The 18,393-nt window shown below is 35.2% G+C and overlaps 1 protein-coding gene across 7 annotated transcripts in view; it reads right to left on the bottom strand.

The window, feature by feature from the left end:
• Positions 1-18,393, bottom strand: part of LOC131160401 (protein sym-1) — a 61,530-nt gene that overhangs the window by 40,960 nt on the left and 2,177 nt on the right. For all 7 annotated transcript variants that reach the window (XR_009138028.1, XR_009138024.1, XR_009138025.1 and 4 more), the window contains exon 2: positions 12,785-12,872. Coding sequence is in view for 1 of the 7 variants with exons in the window: in XM_058116058.1 (XP_057972041.1) it covers positions 12,785-12,872 (88 nt within the window). In the remaining 6 variants the exon portion in view is untranslated. The remainder of the gene's footprint in view (positions 1-12,784; positions 12,873-18,393) is intronic.

Here is an 18,393-nt window from a genome sequence, read left to right as displayed (position 1 = left end):
TTAAAGTCTATTTGCCAAGAAAGTGCTTTGTTCTAAGAAATGAAAGTTCCGACACCCTGTTAATGTCAAAGAAGCTCAAGCCATATTCTGTGTCTTCTGACAATATCTGCCCCTAACCACGAGGCTGGAAGTTAACTCCAAATAAGGGACCAGTATCAACATCTCATATACGAGCATTCCAATATATATATATATATATATATATATATTTATATATATTTTATAATAAAAGAAGGTATATTGGATAGGGAAAAAAAAGGTCACTGTGCGGGGACAAGGATTCCACCAAGAAAAACAGAAAAGAAAGAAAAAATTGAAAAACCAAAGAAATAAAAAAACCCCCCAAAGATCACACCTTCTTTGTAAGAGAGTCTTCCACTATACGAAGTTATCCTCTAGAGTCTCTTCTTAAAAGCTTTGTCCCTGTTGCACCAGAATTTTCTCTCTTCTCATCAAGCACCTTCCTCATCTCGGCGCCCATACAAGCTAACTCTTGGTGAGCATACACCTTACTACCCTCAAATCTATCAAAATTTGGACACAAAATATCATCAATCTCCCCATAATTGCTCGTGGAGTTTTGCATCTTACCTCCCCATTTTTTTAACACTCTTCCAGAATTGTTACATTTTTAATACCAGTCTAATTCTAGCTCCAAGCTATTAATATTCTGGGTATGTACCAGAGTTTGATCAGCCCAACTTGAAGTTTGGAGTGCTGGACTCTGAGCGTAAAGTCTAACCTCCTTCCCATTGCTCGTTTCTTGAGCTCTAAGGACTGAAATCTGGTCCTTCCTGTTCTTGAAATTCGACTCTTAACTTGTCTGATTCCCCGTTTACCTGTCCAGCATCCTGACCTTCACCATTTACCTTCTGAATAGGCCCCAGGGAATGAGGACCACCCCTAGACTCCTCATTAGAGCCCAACTTAGATAAACCTAAGACTTGGGCTTGCTCAAGAAAATGGCCCAGCTTATATAAAAAAGAAATACCGTTCTTATCAATTAGTTGGGCCTCCCAGCCCATATCTCTGCGCTTCCTCCCCCCTAAATGCAGCCCTAGCAGCCTCTGAATCAAAAAAACCCTCCATCAGAACCCTAGCTACCTTCTCAGGCAAATCCGACTGGTTGACAAATGTTGCAGCCTTTGAAGGTTGCTGACTAGTTGGCTATGGTTGGTTCTGACAGATTAACTGAAACTGCTGCTAACTTTGGAAGCTCAGCCTTGTTCATCTGAACTACATCACCACACCTACAGCACCTATCTTCCTTGGCCGCCATAACTCAATCTCCAAAGAGGGCTTGATGATTGCAACCCTCGCCTCCATCTATATTACCTTCCAGCACGACCTGCATCCATGATATGAAACGTGGATGACCATCTGCAACCAGATCACCCAAATTTCTTTTCGTAACTAGTTCCCCAAGTCACAGAAAACACTAGTGAAGCTTCGCCACCCTTCACCTTTTGCTCCGCCAGGAATGAACAAAGAAAACCTCATACAATTCCGAACCAACCCTAACTCCAGGAACTTTCTCACCTTCATCTACCTAATCGACAGCCAATAGTTTGTAATACCCTTGCTAAAACTTTGAAAACCCCTCTCCATCCAACCAAAAATCAAGCACCCTTCGACAAACCACGAAACAGCCTCTTCCAATAACCTAACCCATCCTATTACTAACAGCATTCTTCTCAACCACGAGCAAAAATGATCTCCCCTCGCCTTTGTCCAAATGCAAATCGAAGGATTTCCCTTAGATCTGAATCACTCAGCTCGTCAAAACATAAACCTCTTCATCCCAGCGAATGCAAGAGGGGGAAGAGAAATAGTATCACGAGGAGGAGAGAGAGGGAAAGAGAGACAAATAGGGCCATCAGAATCTTTTACGAGCATTCCATTATGACCAATAAAATTTAGAAGGAGTGGGATCGGCCAAAGAAAGAAAGGACTACGAGTGACAATGTGCAATGAGATCCAACAAGGTGAAACATAAAAATGCTAGAAACAAGCTAACCACCAATTTTTGCTAATTAAAAAAAAAAAAAAAAAAACATAAAATGAAACAAAGCAAAGCCATATTGTAGAGCTTGACTAAGGGATATTTGGCATACTTTCCTTCAATAATTCAAATAAGAAAAAGTAATTTATTCGAGGAAAAACTCAAAAAGTGGCTTTCTTAAGTCATCCCAAACACCCTCAAATCTATTAACTGTAAAACTCCAAAATATATTATACATGAGTGCTTGTTCCACAAAGTAGGGTCCTAGAAGATCCTCAACTTTTGCATGAAATGGCACCTCTCAAGCCTTGAGCTTTGTGCGCCTTTGCTTTACAACCCAAGACTTATGCCACTGCATAAGACACTGGCCCCAAGACTGTACAAGGTAAAAGTGTACAACTCCAAAAAGGTAGAAATATACCAAGACATGAAGGAAAAGAATCGAGAACAAAGTAGACTCCACATGGATAATTTAAAACTAAAATGAAATCACATTATCACGACCCCAATTTGGACAATTTAAGAAAAATGAATAATAGAATATTAGAACTCCTAGTTTTTTTCTGTAACAAAAGTACGACGCTTGCTTCTGAGGTTAGCCAATCATAACTTATGTTCCCACTCTAAGAGATTAGAAGGCAATGATTGCATCTCCAATGTCATAGGATCAGTTGAAAAAAAGTCAAGTCCATGTAATCATAATCATATCTTAGATATATTATCAATTCCTCAACTAGCTCGAATACTGATATCCTTACAAAACAATGTTAACTATGATTATTTCTCGCAAGTCACATAGTGCATAACAGAAATCCTAGAAAAATCATCATGAGAAACAATATTTGAGAATCCCTTTACCACCTTCTTGGCTACTTAATTTTTCCACTTTTAGCTGTTTTATAGCAACTAAAAACAAGAGCATTGTAAGTTGAAATAAATGGCACAAAAGTACATATGAGCAAATTTCTTCTATCCTACAGTCATGCATTCTACGAGGAAAAAAAAATCTTAAAAAACAACATATGCAAAAAAAAATGATGTCAGGCTTCTCTTAAGAAAAACTCTCATTTAGAAAAATTAACTCCTATGAGAGAGTTCTAGTTATCTATCTTCCATATCAAGGAATCTTTTAGATTAATAGGAGTTATGAACTATTTGGAATAAATAATGAATTTACATAAGTCATAAAGGAATACAACTCTTTCATTATCAACCAAATGTTTCTTTTCCCTTTCCCTTTCTCACATCTAATAGCTCGTAGATTGGAAGTTGACTGAGTCAGAGAAGATGTATAGTGACAAATAGAAAGAATTCCATGTCGTAGTGTGTTGTGCCGAAGTGTGGAGGCACTACCTTTTAGGATCTTCTAATTTTTCTTTGGATCGAGAAAAAAAAAAGTGTTATTAAAAAAATAAGTAGTACGACTACAAGAAAGAGGAAACCTCATTCTCCAATAAAACATAGGAAAAAGGAAAGAAAATATGAGAAGCAAAGAATACAACAAAACCCAAACCAGGAAACCCATGCAATCCCACTGAAAGTCTAAGAAATTAACCCCACTAAAACAACCAGAAGAAAAAAGCCCACAAAGAAGCAAAAAAAACAATCCTATCCCATGACAAATTTAAGGGGCAGGCATATACGGGCATTCCTCTCAAATCAAATACCCAAACCCCACTAAATCCATGTTTTTAGACACCAACCGAGACCCTCCCTCAACCTTAGATCTACAAACAACCTGCCAACTAACTAGATGATCTCTCTTCTCTCATATAGTCATAACCATGAACAAAGTAAGCCCCTCATAATCTTCTCAATTTTACTTGCTACCCAACTGGAATTCTAATCAAAGACAAAAAATAAATAAATAGGGATAGAAGTAAGGCATGCCTGAATAAGAGTAATGAACCCCTAAAGAGAAGAAAGCCCCCTTTAGCATATCCAGAAGCTTAGACACTTCAGATATCACAGGATTCCAAAAAATATTAGACGCAAAAGGAGGAGGGGAAAAAAACATAGGTTGCCACCTAATGGTACTCCTAAATAGGCCAAAAAAGGCCGAGCTAAAACACAAAAAATAAAGCCAACTCCAAGAACCTATCCAACCTACGGATAAAAGTAGCTATCCAACTCTTGCCCGCATTAACTATTAACAGTGTTTAAAAGGCGAGGTGCCAAGGCATTTTAACCCTTAAGAGGCAAGACGTAAGTCTTAAGGCGTTAGAGCATAAGCCATTTGAGAATTTTTTTATAAATTTTAAAAATAAGAAAAATTTAAGAAAATCATAAATATAATGTGAAAATAATCAATATAATTTGCACACTACTTTTTCGAGCAATTAAAAATTGCTTGACTTACATCCATTACATAAATCATGACAAGAGATACCTATAACAATTTTCAAGATCTAAGATACAACTCTCAATTATTTTGGAAAGATTGAGGTCCAAAAGCTTTAGAATCAACTTATAATATGGCATTCCTTTTATGTAAATATGGAGTTAAAATTTTCTAGCAAATCTAACTTGAGTCACAAACCCAAAATGCATAAGCATCAACTAAAAAGACACAAAAGGAGTACCTTTTGTACAAATGCATAAGCCTCAAGGTGTAATGCGTTAGCCTTTTTGGGATTTGGTATTTTAGATTAAGCCTCAAGGCATTTTAGACATGACATGCCCTGAGGCAAGCCCCAAGGCATCCTTGATTAAGCCTTTTAAAACATTGATTTTTAAAAGCAAACAACTCAAAGACTGCATAATTGTGAGTACATTCAAAAAGGACTCTCTACTATCACATAAATAAAGAATAGTATCATCTAAAAACTGTAAATGAAGAAATACTATCACCTCACTTCCACACTAATCCCTTTCACAAGGCTCCTACTAACTGCCTATCAATCAACGATTGAACCTACTTTGAAACATCAACCATGAGGGAAAAAAAAGGGGGGCCAAAGGATCCCCCTGCCTAACACCCCCTCAAAGCCCTAAACTATGACTTAGGTTCACACTTTCATTCAAGACCTCCATGACTAACCATAACCCTTCCTAACAAAAACCTCCAATTTGAGAATTTTTCTAAAGAGAATTTTTGCTCAAGACTCCAAGACCTCCAACTCTACACAAAAAACTTTGTTTTTCGTCATCCTAAATAATTCAAAGTTCCCTGTTCGTACTGCAAACATAGAATTTATGCATTGTGTGGGCTGGGAGCAAAGCATAAACCATGTCAAAAAATTCATGCCAACATAACAGACTTATTATCTTTTGCAAATGTAAATATTAGAGTGACTAACAATATATTCATATATAAAATCTGCATCAATAAAGATCCTTGAAAAGGAAAAGCAATTCATTTATCCTAGTCACAATCAAAAAAAAGTACATTAACTACAAAAAAAAAATGCACATCTTATGAAGCTCAGGCACACAAGTTGTGCACTAGGCTCTTTCATCAATCTCAAGCACATCCACAATTGAATCAAATATCCAATTCTCGAACAATGCCTCTTCAGTGTTGGTAAGCAAGTCATCCTCCATCCTCTTATTAACCTAGTCTTGATAAATTTCAAGACTGAAAATGCACATTCTATTGCTTTTGTCAATTTTTGACTCAGTAAATACTACTAAACCTTATTTAAATCTACTACTCACTTCTTGCAATTGAGAGTCTAATGTAGTTCTCAATATATCAATCCTGCAATGATGCTCCATTGTGATGTGATCTCCTTGATGATAATGAGCACAGCCAAATGAACAAGAAGTACTCATTCCAAGAATGTCTATATCCTGTTTTTCACAAAAATATTTCACTCTCTCGAATAAAGGATCCCAGGCATATCCTCCTAAATTCTTAATCTTTGATGTCGGTAGTTAACACCGAATACATTGCATTTAGTAAATCCTGGGACTTGCATTGTAAAGCTCGAGAAAGGTGATAAGTGATCTTCAAGATGTTTCTAATGAAATGTGAAATCAAAATATGAATTCAAAAGATACCATAATGAAGAAACTTCATCTATCTCCATTTTTTACTAGAAATTCCATCAGTGATGACATCCCTTACAAATGAACAAGTTGCATCAAACTCAATTATCAACTCTCAATTAAGTTATCTTCAACCTGTTTAGAGTGCCAAATTGATATAATAACTTCCAATTTCAGGCTCAATTGAATTAATTAAGAGGGTGCTACCCATTTACAAACAAGAGGAGAGAAAAAACAAAAAGAACAATCAACAGTAGGAAGGCATATCCAAGAGATCAAAAGTAAATAGAAATCATTTCTTTCTTTCTTGTCAAAAGAAGAAATTTATTGAGACAAGAAAGTGAGGTTACAAGAAGGAGAATAAGGCGTTCCCCAAATTAAACTAAAATATAAACAGAAGAGCAAGAAAGCAAAGCCAAAAACCAGGGAAGTTTTGCTCTAGGTCACTAAAAGATACCCTTCTAAACAAAACATGGAAGAGCATCAAAGAGGCCAAAAATACCATCCTACAACAATCCAACAGAAGTAAAGGAGCCTCTGAAAAATCTAGAATCGAATTCCAGCCAAATACACCAAATAATCACACTACTAGAGAGTGTTCCTCCTTCCCATACCCATTCTACAAAGTTGGAAAAAACTTTTGAAATTAGAAGGCAAACCCAATGCTCCCCAAAAATTTCAAAGAAATTATTCCACATGCCCTAGGAAAAAATGCAGCAAAGCCAAAAACCAGGGAAGTTTTGCTCTAGGTCACTAAAAGATACTCTTCTAAACAAAACATGGAAGAGCATCAAAGAGGCCAAAAATACCATCCTACAACAATCCAACAGAAGTAAATGAGCCTCCGAAAAATCTAGAATCGCATTCCGGCCAAATACACCAAATAATCACACTACTAGAGAGTGTTCCTCCTTCCCATACCCATTCTACAAAGTTGAAAAAAACTTTTGAAATTAGAAGGCAAACCCAATGCTCCCCAAAAATTTCAAAGAAATTATTCCACATGCCCTAGGAAAAAATGCAATGCCAGAAAAGATGTGAATTTTGCACTCTAATAACTAAGCATACATATATAACAATCCAATTCTGAGGAGCTGAATGAGCACTTTTGACCTCCCCGTGCTCAAGCAACCAAGAAAAATTCATGGCCCAAGTGTTATTTATGCCTATCAAAAGATTCACTTATAAACCAGTACTAGTTTTTTCCATGGTCAAAGTGCAATAACATTTTCACCTACTTCCTTGTCATTTGTCACATGCTTCACAATTCACAAATCACCTACTTCTCTACTGGTTCTGGGGCATTACAGATATCCGCTAGTTAGGCACTTCACGTGCTTGCAAAGCTTCACATACATGCTCCAAGACACACGCCTCAATATGCAATATGGGCACGCACGCACAATTGCAATTGAAAGTACAACAGAGACTCTTATGTTCCTTTATCCACATGCCTATGAAGTAGTTGTTCTTCAAACCATAGTGACAGAGAACCACCTACATCACATAGGCTGCCTACTCAGCACATTTATTTTCAGCGTAGATTTAGAAAAATATGCATGTATTATATCTTTTGTTTGTGTTGTGTAATTTTATGTTATCTTGGGAGTAGTTTGAAATTATGTATTTAGTTAATTGTAGGGCATAAATACTATAGTAGTTGAAATGTATGAGACAGTTAACCAGATTTGAATTCAGATTTCAGATTAGTTTCCCTCAGCCCCCTCTCTCTCCCACTCCCTCCTCTCCCTCTTCCTCTGCCCTTCTTTTTTCTCCTTCTCCTTTCTTCTTCTTCTTCCCTACTCTTTCTCTTTCAGCTAGAGTTAGCTCTAATACCAAGTGTAACAATTCAAGTCAAAGGAACCCAATAAGCAGGTTAAGCATACAAGTGCTCAAAAAACACTGCACAAAACATGGGTTAACTGTGTTATTCTAATTGAAGGATTCATTCACAAAGCACTTCCCACTTTCTTCCATGGTTTATACTTGGTGACATGCTTTGTTATTCACAAAGAATGTACTTCACTACTAGTTCTAGGACAATACAGCACATGCTAGGAAAAAATGCTTTATTTAGCCTCTCTTTTGAAGCTGGTCATTATTATAATCCCGTTGCCTTTATTTTATGGGCTTTATGGGCCATCTTATCCAAATTTAAAGAATACAGGACAAAAGGAAGGGCACTAAAATCATGAGTTTAAAATGCAGGGAGAAAAAAAAAACATTAAAAAAAAAATACCTCAAAATATCCGAGATCCAATTTCTTCTATCCCTCCACGAAGAACAACTAAAAGAACCCACCATATTAAACAAAAAATCAAACCATTGCTCTCTCATTCAAATTCCTTCCAAAGTTGAAACTTTAAAAATCCATACTCCACAAGAAACAAAGAGATCGGAGATAGGAGCATCTCAGCATCATGAAAAGTAGACAAGCAAAAAATAAAGAAAAAGCTTGAAACAAAAGAGCAACCCCAACCAAATGACCCTTCAAAAAATGATTTCTCTAACCATATCATGAGAGATCTCAGTAACAAATTTCCAGAGGCTTGCATAAGTAACATTTCTCTTAGACCAATCATCCCACCACTTTACTGAAGCCCATATTTACTATGATACGATACGAGTTACTTCATGCCATAGGGAGTCAGGTTATAAAAGAAACCACAGTAACATTTCCCTCATCAAGGAAATATTTTTGGACACCAAATGACCTAAGCTTAACCCCCCTTATCTCCTAGGCTTACAAAATATATGTCCCAAACCACACAATGATCACAACCGCTATCCTTGCTACAAACCATAAAAAATTCCTCTCAACTTTTTTATCTTGCCATAAAAGCTCCTCATTAACTTTTTTATCTTATGGTCCACTTACAAAAGAATCCTAAAGAAAGAGAAAAAAGAATACAACCTTCTGGGCACTTTTTCGAAATCAATTTGCAATTATTTTGAATCAAGGTAATGCTCCATTGATCATTTATCTCAAAGGAAAGTCCATCAATATTGATATTTGAGAAAAACTAATGAACAAAAACAACCTCTTTGATGCCCACACCAATGGTTACTTGGGGACGATGTACAAGACAAAGAACGTAAGATGCAAATGGCACATGTTAGCAACTATGGCTTACAATCCATTCCATTCTCCAGACATGCTTCTATTACCATCAGATCCTTGTTAGCTTGACCACAAATATCTTGCATCTTAAAATAGTGACAAGAAAAAACAATACATGTTCATTTCTCAACGTTGATGATGTGGTATAAACCCTCCTTTATAGACGAATTTTAAAACTAGTCACTTGCTCCTTTTCCGATTTCATATTTCATTTCACAACACTGGAAAAGAAAAACATAAGAATGGAGTAGGCATTATTATAGACAAAAACTTAAAAGATAGCGTTGTGGATGTAACTAGAGTAGGGGATAAAATTATAAAAATCAAGATGGTATTAGGACGAGATAAATATCATTAGTGCTTATGCTCCTCAAGTTGGCTTAGCAGAAAATCTTAAGAGACAATTTTGGGAAGATATGGATAGTATTATACAAGGCATGTCAGGGACTGAGAAAATATTTATAGGAGATCTGAATGGACACGTTGGAAGAGATAATAAAAATTATAAGAGGATACATAAAGGATATGGATATGGAGACAAAAATGAGTCTGGGGAGATGATCTTAGACTTCGCTATGTCATATGGTTTTAGTATAATGAATATTTGTTTTAAAAAGAGAGAAGAACACTTAATAACCTTTAAAAGTGGATAAAATATAAGTCAAATAGATATTTTTTTAACTAGGAGGGTAGATCGTTTATCATGCAAGGATTGTAAAATTATTCCAGGTGAAAGCCTAACCACACAACATAGAGTCTTAGTATTAGATATATGTATTAAAAAATGGAAGAAAAAAGATAAAATAAATCAATGTAAGAGAACTAGATAGTGGAACCTAAAAGGAGAAAATATAATAAAATTTAAAGATAAAATGATCAAAGATGGAAATTGGACCATAGAGGATGGGATAGATACAAATACTCTTTGGAATAGATTAGCTAGCTTTATTAAAAAGATAGCAAAAGAGATTTTAGGTGAATCAAGGGGAAGATTCTCAAACAGCCAAGAGAGTTGGTGGTGGGGGATAAAGATGTACAAAAAATCATAAAGACAAAAAGAATTTGGTATAAAACGTGGCAAAAATGTAGAAATAGAGATAACTTTGAAAAATATAAGGAGGCAAGAAAAGATGCAAAAAAGTTCGCTAGTGAAGCTAAATATATATCATTTAATAGTTTGTATGATAGATTAGGTATAGAAGAAGGGGAAAGAGATATATTTAAACTTGCTAAAGCTAGAGAAAGGAAGAGTAAAGACTTAGGAAATGTAAAATATATAAAATGTGAGGATGATATTGTCTTGGTTAAGGACGAAGACATTAAAGAAAGATGGCAAAGTTACTTTAGTAAGTTGTTTAATGAAAACCAGTAGAAGGCTTAAACTTAGGATTGTCAAATGAGGAAAAGACTAAAAATATGAGATTTTTTCGCAAAATTAGAGTTAACGAAGTTAAGTTTGCACTAAAAAAGATGAAAAATGAGAAAGCTACGGGACCAAATAACATCCCAATTGAAGTTTGGAAATGCTTAGGTGATAACGAAATTATATGGTTAACTAATTTATTTAATACAATTGTAAAAACTAAGAAAATGTCAGATGAATGGAGGAAAAGCACTTTAATACCTATATACAAAAATAAAGGAGATATTCAAAATTGTAATAACTATCGTGAAATAAATTTATGAGTCATACGATGAAACTATGGGAAAGGGTAGCTGAACAAAGATTAAAGTTAGAAACGAAGGTCTCAGAAAATCAATTTGGTTTTATGCCTGGGAGATCTACCACAGAAGTTATTTATCTTTTAAAAAGATTAATGGAAAAGTTTAGGGAAAAGAAGAGGGGACTTGCATATGATATTTATTGACCTTGAGAAAGCATATGATAGGATATCTAGGGAAGTTCTATTGTAGGTTTTAGAAAAAAAGGGTGTATGTAGTAGATACACCGATGTCATTAAGGATATGTGCGATGGAGTAATGACTAGTGTAAGTACTATAGATGGAGAAACTAGAGAATTTCCAATCACCATAGGTGTACATCAAGGATTTGCTTTGAGTCCTTATCTTTTTGCTTTAGTGATGGACCAATTGACTAAGAGTATTCAAAAGGAGGTTCCATGGTGTATGTTGTCTGCAGATGATATTGTATTAATTAACGAAACTAGGGACAGAGTAGAGGCTGAGTTAGAATTGTGGAGAGAAGCTTTGAAATCTAGAGGCTTTAGGATAAGTAGAAATAAGACAGAATATATGAAATGTAATTTTAGTAATGATAGGAGGAATATTGGAGACAAAGTTAAACTTGATAATGAAGAAATAAATAGCACTTGTAGATTTTGATACCTTGGATCTATTGTGCAAGCTGAAGGAGAAATTGAAGATGATATAATGCATAGAGTTACAGCAGGTTGGGTAAAATGGAGAAGTGCTTCAAGTGTGCTCTGTGATCGTAGATTACCCTTAAAATTGAAAGGAAGTTTTATAGGACAGCTATAAGACCAGCTATGCTATATGGATCCGAATGTTGGGCGACAAAGAAACATAATATCCAAAAAGTAAAAGTTGCTGAGATGAGAATGCTTAGATGGATGAGTAGTATAACATTGAAAGATAAATTAAGGAATGAACATATTCGTGGTAATTTAGGTGTAGCTCCGATAGAAGAAAAGTTAAGGGAGGGACGACTCAAATGGTATAGACACTTGCAACGTAGGCCACATAGTGCACCTGTGAGGAAGAGTGACTAAGTTACTGTGGGAGGCAGTAAAAGGGGTAGGGGTAGACCTAAAATAACTTAGGAGGAGATAGTGAGTAAGGATTTAATATCTTTGAATCTATCAATGTAAATGGTCCATGATCGCATAAATTGGCAGAAAAGGATTCATATAGCCTACCCCACCTAGTCGGACTAAGGCTTGGTTTTATTGTTGTTTGTTGTATATTTCATTTCACAAATGAGAAAACTAGTTTCAAAACTCTTGGTTGCCCATTAGGCTGCACTTCATGACCATGTGAAAGTGTGTGTGGGGCAACCAAGAACAGGCACTAAACCCAACTTACAGAACTCCACACCGTGAAGGATAATCCAACAGTACAGCCTAATTCTAAACAAATTTATTAAGCTATTTTGGCACTAGCCCTCCAATGGAATCAACTTTCTTTCCAAGCCCAATATCCAGGCACATTAATCTAGAATCATTCTCAACAATGCCACACAAGCCTATAACACATAGACGTTCACCCTTAATCCACTTGCTGCAAGAAAAGTTTAAACCATTTGTTTACCAACTTGACCTTCTTGCCTGCACCAAGTCAAAATGGACAAAAAAAGATTTAAATGGAAATGGCAGGATTAATGATAAAGAGTAGAAAAACATAGGCATGCTAAAAAACGAAAAATAAATATTCCAATACCTGTGAAGTTCAGATAGCCTCTAAACCCTATCCTTAAAAGACAGTGACTCAAGACCAAAGTATATAATCATGATCACATCATAGTAACTAGCAAGATAAACAAGAAAAAAAAAAAAAAATTACATTCATCATCCTATGCCATTCAATAATACCATTAATAAACCTCCAAAAATATGAACTTGATAAATATTATCTTCCTCCTATTTTTAATAAAGTGAGAACTTTAGAAGGTTTTGGTAGCTTGAAAAAATTACCTGGCAAATCAAATCACCCATCAAAGTCAAAAATGCAGATGTTACAGCTTTCGTCAAGACAGGATACTTCTCCAGAAGATTCAGATACCTGAAATTATTTATTTAAAAAAATAATAATTGAGTGGAAACAAAGAAGAAAATACATCGATGGAATTTGGATCCATCGACTTATTCTACCTTTTTCTGCAGAATATCCATTTACTTATCAATGTTAGAAACAATTAAAATGAACCAGAAAAAAGCAGAGGTTAGTACAATTTAGTGTTTCCATCAAATCAAGCCACTGGTGAAAGCTGAGAAGAAAATATAGTATCTCCCAAACAGAGGTTAGCACAGAATTAAAGCTTAGGAAACAGGAAAAAAATGAAGAAACATCCAATTTGAGAATTTTATTTCAACTGAAACAAGTGTTTTGCAATACCATGCATTCAGGTCGACCAACTTAGACCATCTAACATTGTACCATACCTAACAGTATCCTAAACTGCTGCAGCATTTAGTGACCCTGACCCCAAACAGCCATAGTGCAATGGCACCAAACTGGAAAAGATGCAAGTTTGTGCACTTCAGTTCCATGAACATTAAGCCTTCACAGCTTGAATGTGTATGTGTGTTGCAGCAAAAGGCACACGAGACAAACTGCGAGTTTCCAGTCAGAAGATGGGGGGAGAGAGAGATGATCATCAAAAACAGGAAAGAATAGAAATTTTATACGTTATTTCTTTTGCACATAGATTTATATTAAATAGATTAAGAAATCACAATAATATCCTGAAAGCCCAATCACTTATTCATAACAATCCCCTCAAGCTGGACTATAAGCCAAATCCACTAAGCTTCTCAAATAAAAACTCAACATGACCAGCAACCAATTCATTTTAAAATAAATCCGCAAGCTGCATTTCCAAAGAGATGTATAGAGTGCAAACATTATCATTCACAAGTTTCTTGAACAAAGATTGGCAATCACCTTCTGTATCCTTAGTCTGCTCATGAAATACTGGATTTGAATCTATATGTGCTGCAGCTTGGTTGTCACAATGTAGTGCCATCAGTCAAGGAGCAAAACAATCCAAGAACAAATGCTTTAACCACATCAAATCACAAGTGGTGTGAGCCATGGCTTTATACTCTGTTTCTGCACTATACAAAGATCAAACGGTGTGCTCCTTACTTATCCAGGAAAAATGTAATATCCAGAAGGAGATCTCCTATCAAATGCCGAACCTGCCCAGTTAGAATTAAAAATCTAACAAGTTGCAGATCACCACCAGACTTATGCAGCCAGCCAAGCCAAGACCCAGAGGTTTCTTCAGATATCATAAAATGCAGACAACTATACCCCAGTGTGACATCCTAGCTTATCCATAAATTGGCTTGCAATACACAACAGCAAAAGATATATCTGATTAACTGTCAAATAATTCAATTTACCTACTAACATCCTAGAACATTTAGGATATTCAATCAAATCCCCATCACCAACCATCAACTATGCATTAGGATCCATAGGTCAATCAAACAATTAACATCCCAATAATCCAATACCTTCCAGAAGATCAACGCATATTTGTCAGAGACAAATTGAATCCTGCAGGAGAATGACCAAGTCCTAAAAAGATATCTCAATTTTACCAAATCCTTGGTTTGAAACAAAGATGACAAAAACTCTAAAAGCGTTGCATCTTACTCTCATTCGCTTGGAATAAACATATTATCTACTTATACAACTAAAATATTTATTCTCATAACTAAAAATAATTCTTCATCCCCTTCAAATTAATGCCGCTTAAATCTGCTACCCATTCTTACATCCGTTTCTTGAAAAAATATATTGGAACTTCTTCTGTGATTCTGGAATATGGAACAGATGCATAAAAACTTGATTTGCAATTAGATTGGGTTCCTTTAATTTACCATTGGTTTTCCATATAATTTCCATTTATCTTTCCCTAATATTTTCCTTGTCCCTTTTTCAATTGGTCCACATCAACCCATCAATAGGAAAATAAGGTGTCATGGTAAAAATGTCACATCTAATATAAAATTAATACACTGCTTGTAAGTCTAGGGATTTTATGAGTCCAAAAATGTCAACGAATCAATAGAATTGCCTCATTCTCAATGAATCAATGTCAAACAATCAATGCCATGTGTACATGTAGCATATTCTCCAGCATGTCCATGCTTAATCCTCCAACAAAATAAAAGAGAACAAAAGGGGCCCCCTAAGGACTCATAAGAAAAAACATCCAATGTCAAAAAGGAACAAGTTCTAAAATTAATATAATAATTTTTACATGTTCCATTATTAATTTATTTAATAACAATCACCAAACCATTTTTTATAGTCTCTCACAAACAAAAAAGAATTGCCTATTACCCACTCAATTAGCAGAAAATCAAAAATCCATCCAAAACGCTTTTAAAAATTAAATATTTTTTTTTTAATTTATGTCTCTAACATATAAAATTCTGGCTTAATATAAATGTCCAAGAGATAACCATCAAAAGTAAGCATGAACAGCTCTTTAAAAAGGGAGGCTCCAATTAAATCTTTTCATATGGAAAATGTAGAAGAGGCTGTAAAAGAGCAATATAGGTCTCTGAAAGCATGACTGAAGCTTAAAATGACCTGAAGAACGGCTCCTAAAAAACTGCCTATCCCAATTCAGTACACAGGAATTTGAGTTTGATTATAAATATGTGAAATGGGTTTTCAAAACGATTGTGAACAGAAATAAGAGTGGAGGTCTTAATTTGATCTTGACAGTGTTTGGAGGCACTGGCACTCCGAATCAATGGAGATTCTCCAACCATGAAGCAAGTTTGTGGTGTTTGTGAATCATCAGATCGGGATGAGTTTCATTTTGCAAAAGGCTTGCCCAAAACCATGGCATTCACCTGTGCACCATGCATATCTACTAGCTGTGGGCCTAAGGGTAGCTGCGCTGCTGCTTTTTTAAAGTGAATAGGAAGCTAAGCCGATATGGGACCAGTCACTAGTTTAGGATCCTGTAGTGGTATAACTTCTGGCAGCCCAGCCCACAAAGGAGCACCTAAACCTAACAAGTAACAGCCCATGGGGGTGCAAGACTACTAACCTAGATCCCTTAACCCCTTAAAACTTGAATTTAGGGGAATCGAAACCCCATCTCTCATTTGGGAGGTGCAATGCATCACAAGGCCCAAAGGCCAGGTGCAATGCAAATGTGCTTTTAATTTGATTGGTTCATGCAATGCCATTTTATTTTTAAAGATTTTAACTTTTGATAATTAGATCTTTGAAGTTTATATTCAAACTTGTCCAAGCACCAGCTTCGATAATGAACATGAAGCTTCAAGGATTTAAATGTCAAATTAAAAACATCAATCAATAAAGTGAAATTACATGAAACTTACAGGCAGAAGAAATTTTACATGTTCCTCCATTAACCCATTTGATAACAAGCAAAGAATCACTGAAACCTTTTTTCTAGTCTCTTGCATATCAAAAAGAACTTTCATATTACAAATTCAATTAGTAGAAGCCCATCCAAGCAGCTTTAAAAAGGTAAATACTACCTTTTTAATTTTATCTATGCAGGATCCAAATTCTGGAGTCTGGACTATCATAAATTTTCAAGAGTGGCCATCAAAAATAAGATTGGAAAAACATTTCCCACGTGGGAACGTGGAGATGGCATTTTCCCAAAGAAACTAATTCTATTTGGCATAAAAAAATAAATTGTAAATTTAGTTTGGGCAAAGGGATGCCAATGTTGGAGTTAAGGGTTTCTCATGATTCATGAAATCCGATGGAAATTCATCATGAAAATATTTCACTCATTTTCTTTCCTCATATTAAATATAAAGAGGGGGAAGATTCCCAAGTTCATTTTGGGAGGATCTATGGGTAGGCTAGCATTGCTGTTCCTTCTCTTTTTCGCCTTACCATGTGTCAAAGTGCACCTATTTCATTTGGGATTGTGTTTCATTGGATTTTCACCTTTCTAGGAATCTCAATGATAGGAGGATGAAGAATTTTCTCTACTTCTTAGTTTGTTGGATTCATTTCAATCTTCCCATTAAGAGGATGTTAGGATTTGGATTTTGGGCATTTTTCTCTCATGTTCTCTTGTAAATTTTTTTATTTTCATTTGATTAATTAGTCTATCCCTCTCCTCTTATTATTGGTGGATAGCTAAGGAACCCTCTTAAGGATAACACCAACAATGTGCTAGAGCTTAGAAGACCTTGGAATGCTTTGTCTCATGACGTGTGTTTAATGTGTTATGCTAGTGTTGAGTCTGATACTCATTCACTTCTACTTTGCTCTATGGCTTGAAATTTATGGAATAAGCTTTTTAGTTTGTTGGGTGAGCATTGGGTATATGCCTAGTTCCTTGGAAGTTTTATTATTAATTTCTTTTAGAGGTCTTGAGAAGCGTGCGGATGTGAGGAGGCTATAGTGGTGGTGTATTCGCAAAATTAGAGTTAACAAAGTAAAATTTGCACTAAAAAAAATGAGAAATGGGAAAGTCATAGGACCAAATAACATCCCAATTTTGGAAATGCTTAGGTGAGAACGGAATTATATGGTTAACTAATTTATTTAATACAGTTATAAAAACTAAGAAAATGTCAGATGAATGGAGGAAAAGCACTTTAATACCTATATACAAAAATAAATGAGATATTCAAAATTGTAATAACTATCGTGGAATTAAACTTATGAGTCATACGATGAAACTATGGGAAAGGGTAGTTGAACAAAGATTAAGGTTAGAAACGAATGTCTCAGAAAATTAATTTAGTTTTATGCCTGGGAGATCTACCACAAAAGCTATATATCTTTTAAGAAGATTAATGGAAAAGTTTAGGGAAAAGAATAGGGACTTACATATGATATTTATTGACCTAGAGAAAGCATATGATAGGATACCTAGAGAAGTTCTATGGTGGGTTTTAGAAGAAAAAAAGAGGTGTATGTAGTATATACTGATGTCATTAAGGATATGTATTATGAAGTAATGACAAATGTAAGGACTATAGATGGAGAAACTAGAGAATTTCCAATCATCATAGGTGTACATCAAAGATTTGCTTTGAGCCCTTATCTTCTTGCTTTAGTAATGGACCAACTAACTAAGAGTATTCAAAATGAGGTTCCATGGTGTATGTTGTTTCCAAATGATATTGTATTGATTTATGAAATTAGAGGCGGAGTAGAGGCTGAGTTAGAATTATGGAGAGAAGCTTTAGAATCTAGAAGCTTTAGGATAAGTAGAAATAAGACGGAATATATGAAATGTAATTTCAATAATGGTAGGACGAATGTTGGAGACCTTAAACTTGATGATGAAGAAATAAATAGCACTTGTAGATTTCGACACCTTGGATCTATTATGCAAACTGAAAGAAAAATTGAAGATGATGTAATGCATATAGTTAAAGCAGGTTGGGTAAAATGAAGAAGTGCTTCAATTGTGTTTTGTGATCGTAGAATACTCTTAAAATTAAAAGGGAAGTTTTATAGGACGGCTATAAAACCAGCTATGCTATATGAATCATAATGTTAGGCAACGAAGAAACAGAATATCCAAAAAATAAAAGTTGTCGAGATAAGA

This window comes from Malania oleifera, chromosome 7 (genome assembly GCF_029873635.1).
Source record: "Malania oleifera isolate guangnan ecotype guangnan chromosome 7, ASM2987363v1, whole genome shotgun sequence".
In the NCBI taxonomy this organism is placed as follows: Eukaryota; Viridiplantae; Streptophyta; class Magnoliopsida; order Santalales; family Ximeniaceae; genus Malania; species Malania oleifera.
The sequence above is the reverse complement of the archived record's forward strand: the minus strand, read 5'-3'. Positions and strand labels throughout refer to the sequence as shown.